General features: G+C 42.6%; 1 protein-coding gene across 3 annotated transcripts; it reads left to right on the forward strand.

The window, feature by feature from the left end:
• The first annotated feature begins 1041 nt into the window (after positions 1-1041).
• LOC119284680 (probable pectinesterase 8) lies at positions 1042-5650 on the forward strand. Of its 3 annotated transcripts, none has more exons than XM_037563832.1 (8): positions 1042-1374; positions 2335-2479; positions 2572-2661; positions 3648-4357; positions 4450-4621; positions 4722-4928; positions 5015-5274; positions 5362-5650. In XM_037563832.1, exons 4-8 carry the CDS (start codon positions 3993-3995, stop codon positions 5531-5533), a joined length of 1176 nt encoding a protein of 391 aa, XP_037419729.1. In that variant the 5' UTR covers positions 1042-1374; positions 2335-2479; positions 2572-2661; positions 3648-3992; the 3' UTR covers positions 5534-5650. The 3 variants fall into 3 exon arrangements, with proteins under 3 accessions (XP_037419729.1, XP_037419730.1, XP_037419731.1); XM_037563833.1 differs by having other exon boundaries at positions 3797-4357; XM_037563834.1 differs by having other exon boundaries at positions 2572-4357; positions 5023-5274; positions 5362-5502.
• The last annotated feature ends 1151 nt before the right edge of the window (positions 5651-6801 follow it).

A 6801-nucleotide genomic window follows, 5' to 3' on the forward strand; every position in this document is an offset into this window, starting at 1 on the left:
GTGCCGCCCGATCTCCGCGGCCGCCCCACACAGCCCTTTAGAAAGCTTTATCACAATCTCTACTACTTAAATCTCTATCTCTACTACTTAAAAAGAACGTAAGATTCCCATTTCACCTCTCTTTCGTCCAACCCTTCATATATACGTCCCACTCTTTTCTTATCCTCTTTGATTTTTCTTCCACCCATTCAATTGTCTCATGTTTATTATCTTACCAAAATAAACACATATTTTGTTGGCAAGTCATTAAATTTTTACCAAATAAGTGCTTAACAATAAAATGGCAGAGAAATCATGGCGATTGCATACAAAGATTTGGTAAGATTTTAGCGTATCAATATCTCTACTACTTAAGAAAAACACAAGGTTCCCATTTCATCTCTCTTTCGTCTAACCTTCCATATATACGTCCCACTATTTCCTTATCCTCTTTAATTTTTTCCTCCCATATTTGATTTTTCTCCCATCCATTCATTGTCTCATGTTTATTATCTTATCAAAATAAACACATATTTTGTTGGCAAGTCATTCAGTTCTTACCAAATAAATGCTTAACAATAAAATGGCAGATAAATCATGGCGATTGCATACAAAGATTTGGTAAGATTTTAGCGTATCAATATAATAATATACATGGATTCTCAAAAACAATAATACAATAATAGACGTGCAGTCAGGGGCTAATCTACTAGAATGTTTATACTCCCGTTGCAACGCACGGGCAATTGTCTAGTTTATAAAAAAATCACATAATTTTTGGCACAATTACTATTTTTTACAGTGCATACAACATTATTAGAAACTTCATTTTTTTAGAAATATTATTAGAAACTTCATGACGCACTGAATAAAATCTTAAGGGCCGAAAAGTTCATTTCGGGTACAAAGGCGACTGTAGCCCGTTAATTATTCGGCCCAGTAGCCGAAATTACCTTAAGGGGAACAAGCAATGGTCGTAGCCCACGTACAAAATGGGCCCCCTAAGGCGCTCGAAGTCCAAGAAACAGGCCAGCCTTCCCTCAAAAAAAAAAAAGGCAGCCCAGCCTACCGCTGCTCCGCCTCACTATCGGCGGCGCGCAGGAGAGCTGCCGGCGGTGTTTGTTGCCGCAGCGGCCATGAGGTGATGACGGCGGCGACGCACGGCACGTAAGCTGCGCCTAGATCCCGCGCGTCTCCCACGAGGAAGATGACGGCGGGGCGGCAACATGAGGCGCGTCGCCACGTTCGCCATCGCCTTTCGGAGTGAATCAAGCGGGGCCGGAGCAGCAAGTCTACGCAGGGCGGCATGAGAAGTTGATGGCGGCGCGCGCGGCATGGAGAACGCGGGCGTCGTCTTCCTTAATTTCCGGCTGCTCCAACACACGCGTCGGCGCAGTGAGCATCCCGAGCCCTCTACTTTTGGGGATTTTCTTCAAGGTTCAGGATTAGGGGCAATCTATGGTTTGGGTTCCTGATTTGGGGAAAGCCACTAGAGTTTTCAGTTTGCAATTCCCCTCCTACTCAATTGTTACCAGCCGTGACTAACGCGAATTGCAGCTAACAGAATTCAGTTCGGTCTTGAACGTAATCATTGGGGATTAAAACGAATCCAGTTAGCTACTAAACATGAGCATTAGCATGTGACATTGACATACCAATAAATTAAGACTTAAAACATGGTCTAACAGTGTCAGTTAATCAAATTCGGTGCATACATGATTAGATCGTTAACTTGATTAACTAGGGACTTAGGATAATCACCACATTAATAACCAGAAAAACAGTAGGAATTAATTTCAAGCACTTAGGATTGAGGAGGCAATGACCGATACATGTTTCAACACTTAATCACGAAGATCAGGCCTATAGCTTAATCAAATAACATCAAGGTAGGCCTATTAGGGTTCTGAACAGAGATCAAGGAGCTCATGATACCAATGATAGACATAATACTTTAGGCTTAACATAAATAGAATGTTGATCTCATCATTAGAACACCCTAAACAGAGCAGAAGCATGTGTACCTGAGATGGGCGTAGGCGCGTAGCCCTCAGAGGCGAAAACATAGTCCCATCCATGTGAACATGTGTGTCTGCACAAGGGGCATGACCTCCCTTTTATACGTGGTGCTAAGGGGACGTGACGATGTTCCATGAGCCAAGCACTTCTCGTCATATTGGACATAGGTCGCGCTCCAACGGGGCGGCGGAAAAAACATCGCCGTGTCAACCTTGTCAGTGTATGGTGACCTTCGCTACAAGACCGTTGTATGCTGCTTATAAGAATTCAATCATATTATTAGCTTGCTCCATTCCAGGGAGAATGAAATAAGATTATTAAATTATTTTATCTCAGGGACATACATTGACAGGAAGTGCACATTCACTGGAACTGTTTTTATCAGAGGCAGAATTATTGCTGGAACACGCCACAGTGCAAAGATGAATAGGACTATTATTGTCCGCAGAAACTGCCTTCATTTTGTGAAAAAGTATCATAGGTAAGTGACACACTGGAGGACTTCAGGGCTATCTCTTATTCTTCTTACTTGCGGTGGCATCTAACTTGGAAGTGAATCCCTTTGCCTTGTAGGTATGAGCAGAGGCACCCCAGTATTCCTGCTCACATTTCTCCTTTCTTCCGGGTCAAGGAATGAGACCATGTCATCATTGGCCAGTGCTGGTATTGCTTTCTAGCTGATGTATTGTCTAGTTCTTTATGGTTTCAATTCTTTTGGCCCGCCTTAAATTACTTGGGAATGTGAGGCTTAAAAGTTGTAACCCTGTGCAAGGACTCCAAAGCTATGTCAGTCTTCCGCTTGCTTTAAAATGATTTTACAAATGAAGGAAAACATTCATTCTTTTGTTTTTACCTATACTTAACCTTTTATGGGAAAATAGTTTGTCATTCCCACATTGGGGTTGGAGTACTTGATGTAGTGCTGTATTGCCGTGGTCATAACCAAGCAACCGTAAATATTATTTTTGATTTTCTTGGGATGAAATACTCTTATGTCACAACTGTAAGTTTACTAATACACAGTGGGGTTCCAGAAACTGGGCGGTTACTTTTATTGCTTCACAACAAATTACTGGGATTCCAGGAACTGATGGATTACCAGTCCCCTGCTTGTCCGGATTCCTAAACTGGGGGACTGGACTTCATTAGATGCTGATTTTTCCTGTTCTGTATGTGCTGCATGCCTTTGTCAAAATCCGTGTGGTTGAACGTCCCTAAAGTCATTCCACCTGTGTCCACAGGTGGCACTGGGAAGAAAGCATTTACGGCAGCTTGAGCTTGTCAAACCTAGTCATTATTATAGATAAAAGTGTCCACTTAGAATTCGTCTAGCTTTGGTGTTTTGACATCTGTTGCGAGATCTTGTGCCCTCTGTGATTTATCTGAACATGCGCATTGTGCAAGTCTTGGTTTAGATATGTCTGGTCATGCAAATTGTGGCAGTTGTTGCCCAGTGGTTGGCTGGTCCTATGGGCTATGGCAGGCACACTATGAACCTTGTTTGAAGCAATATCATCTATAGCCTGTTTATTTCTGTCTTGTGATGGTGACCTGCTATTTCTTTGGTTTACAACTTACTGGGATTAAGGTAACAAAATATATTCGCTTTTTGCCGAGCTCTTATATTTTCCTTTCTTCTGCTTTTATAGTTAAGCCACCTCTTTCGCATGATCTCATGGTTTCCTCTTTTGGATATGAGCATTTGCTAATTGTCAGGGCGAACCAATCTTTGAAGCAACTACTTGATCAGATAATGCCTGGATTCTGACAGTGACATGAACCCACCTTTTCACTTCAGGAAATGCTTCATTGTTTAGATGATAGCTGTTCCTGTGGGCAACTGGCTTGTGCGGCGTCTCAAGCTTGAAGAAAGGAGATCGGTTGTTTGCAAGGCATGCAATTTAGGCTGCTTCTTAAAGCACATTCGATCCTGTTAAAATGCCCTGAGACCCATCTCATATTCCGAAGCAATAGTGAGACTTCCAGCCATACAAATGAGCACCAAAGCCATTTCCCTCTATTTCTGTGTACCTGCTGCATTTCTGCTCTTCTTTGCCCATCTCAATAACCCAACCACTTCATTCCTTCGAGCCCTGCTTGATCTTGCAACACCATCCTTTCCATTTAATTTGCTCACAGTTCATTATTTTTCTAACTATCATTGCCATCGTGGTGCATACAACCCGCTTTGCGATGATTTCCCTCCGGACTTCCCACCGCCTGACACCGCAGCAACATCGATCTTCTGTGTCGATCCCAATGGCTGCTGTGACTTCACCACGGTGCAGTCCGCGGTTGATGCTGTGCCAAGATCCAGCCAAAAGAGGAATGTTCTGTGGATCAATAAGGGCATCTACCTGTAAGCAATTTTCCTTTGATCAGGCTGGCAGCACTCCATGTCCAAAGTGCAAAATTGATAACTGTGCTGTTAATGAAGCTGCCTTGTTACAGTGAGAAAGTGACAGTCCCTGCTACCAAGCCCAACATCACATTTCAGGGGCAGGGATTTGATCTGACGGCGATCATGTGGAATGACACAGCTAACTCGTCACATGGAACCTTCTACAGCGCTTCAGTTTCTGTCTTCGCCACCGGCTTTGTCGCGAAGAACATCAGCTTCATGGTAAGTTGGTAACTACAAACATCGCAGATCATGCTTCAGTTAAGCCACACTGCATGCACTTTGAGTAGCACTGTAACTCTGTTAATCATCCTGACACTAGAATGTAGCACCAATTCCAAGACCCGGTGATGTCGGTGCTCAGGCAGTCGCTCTGAGGATCGGTGGTGACCAGGCGGCATTCTGGGGCTGTGGCTTCTTTGGGGCACAAGATACACTGCACGATGACCGGGGCCGGCATTACTTCAAGGAATGTTTCATTCAGGGCTCCATTGACTTCATCTTCGGAGATGCTAGGTCACTCTATGAGGTGAGTCAAAGTTATTTCTCAAGAACTGGAAGAAAAAGCACCGAGTTTGTTCACTAATTGCTTGCTTCCACATGTGCACTCCTCAGAACTGCAGATTGATTTCCATAGCAGATCCTGTGCCTGCAGGGGTGAGATCCATCACTGGTTCAGTTACTGCGCATGCCCGGGAATCCAACAAAGAAAACACCGGCTATTCATTTGTCAACTGCAGCATCGGCGGCACCGGGTGGATATGGCTCGGGCGAGCATGGAGACCTTACTCCCGTGTTGTATTCGCATACACTACGATGTCAAATATCATCGCCTCCGATGGATGGAATGATTGGAATGATCCTTCAAGAGATCAGTATGCCTCTCCTGAACTGCTAGTGTTTTCTGGAATCAATTCAGAATGCGCGCTAACATCGGTTTGTTCTATGATTTCCATTGCCAGGAGTGTGTTTTATGGAGAGTACAAGTGTACAGGCGATGGCGCACACCTGGCGGGCAGAGTGCCGTATGCTCTTGAGCTCAGCGACGTGCAAGCATTGCCTTACTTGAACACATCTTTTATTGACGGTGATCTATGGCTGAAACCATACTGCGACTCACTAATATCTGCATGAAGTCATAAATTCCCAGTTTAAAGTTATCTAGCATTGTATCACAGACAAGCAAAAGGAACAAGTTAGCACAAGTCCATTTGTTGGATTCTCTCACATACCATATAGTACATTAAATCACCTGTGAAAAGTACATCATTTGGAATTTCAGAAATACTCCCTCCGTCCCACAATATAAGAACGTTTTTGACACTAGTGTAGTGTCAAAAACGTTCTTATATTTTGGGACAGAGGGAGTATATTGGTTTCGACAAAGATTGGATTGTCCTCTGTCACTAATCTACATTTACTTGACCTGGTCATTGTAGCTGTAATATGCATATATGAAACAAAAAACAGTCATGGTGAAAGAAATGATCTGCACATTAGATCTAATAAACCAATGAGAGAAAAGGATACATGTCTTTAAGATAGGTTCACAAGTGTGAGAAGAAAGTTCACAGTTGCAAATCGTTCTGAATACACATTTGGTTGTTGCCTGCTATCTACTCTGTGCTTTCGGTAACATCAGCTGAACAGTTCATTTACATTGCATGAATAACTGGTGAGGTGGAAGAGAGACAAAGGAAAAAAGAGGTCTTGCCTTCTCTTAGCCAAGAGATTATCCCTTATGAAGAAAGATAAGAGATGTGTCATCATTATATGGGATTTTTTTTGTCTTCACATGTTTTCTATTTTTTAAATCATTTCATAATTTCAGGGTCTTGTAAATTTGAATGGTAGAGATAACAATTGACTATAATACATTGTATAACATGTACTATTGCTTTCTCTAGATGATGTGAAATACATAAGGAAAAGATTTCATCGATAATTGTATATGCCATACATAAATCAAAGTAACGCTACGATAGTTACTCATAACACGAAAATGCAATTTCTAGCTATTGCGAGTAATAGTGGTCGCTCGCTCACACGGTGCCCTGTTGTGGTCCAGGCCAATAGCTAAACTTGCCTACACACTTTTTTTGTTTATATGATTTTTGAAATGTGAAAACAATTCTGGTAATTACATGAACATTACACTTGTATGAATAACTTAGTTTTAACATGCGAATCAAACTGTGATTGGATGGTTAGAAGGACACTGGTATCCCCAGCCCATCAGGGTTCAAGTCCTGGTGCTCGCATTATTCCTGAATTTGTAAATCTCAAGATGTCATGCCGGCTCAGTCTCTCGGAGGGGGTAGGGTGTGCATGTGTGCCTTCATAGGGGTAAGTGTATGCGCATATGTATGAGTGCTTGTGTCTGTATTGATGTTAAAAAAAAC

This window comes from Triticum dicoccoides, chromosome 4A (assembly GCF_002162155.2).
Source record: "Triticum dicoccoides isolate Atlit2015 ecotype Zavitan chromosome 4A, WEW_v2.0, whole genome shotgun sequence".
In the NCBI taxonomy this organism is placed as follows: domain Eukaryota; kingdom Viridiplantae; phylum Streptophyta; class Magnoliopsida; order Poales; family Poaceae; genus Triticum; species Triticum dicoccoides.

What these genes read in the sequence shown, in the direction of transcription:
- LOC119284680 (XM_037563832.1), top strand. Translation starts at nt 3,993, where the DNA reads ATGAGCACCAAAGCCATTTCCCTCTATTTCTGTGTACCTGCTGCATTT. An exon ending in ATCAATAAGGGCATCTACCT is followed by an intron (nt 4,358 to 4,449) that starts GTAAGCAATTTT and finishes GCCTTGTTACAG; the next exon opens with TGAGAAAGTGACAGTCCCTG. An exon ending in AATGATCCTTCAAGAGATCA is followed by an intron (nt 5,275 to 5,361) that starts GTATGCCTCTCC and finishes TTCCATTGCCAG; the next exon opens with GAGTGTGTTTTATGGAGAGT.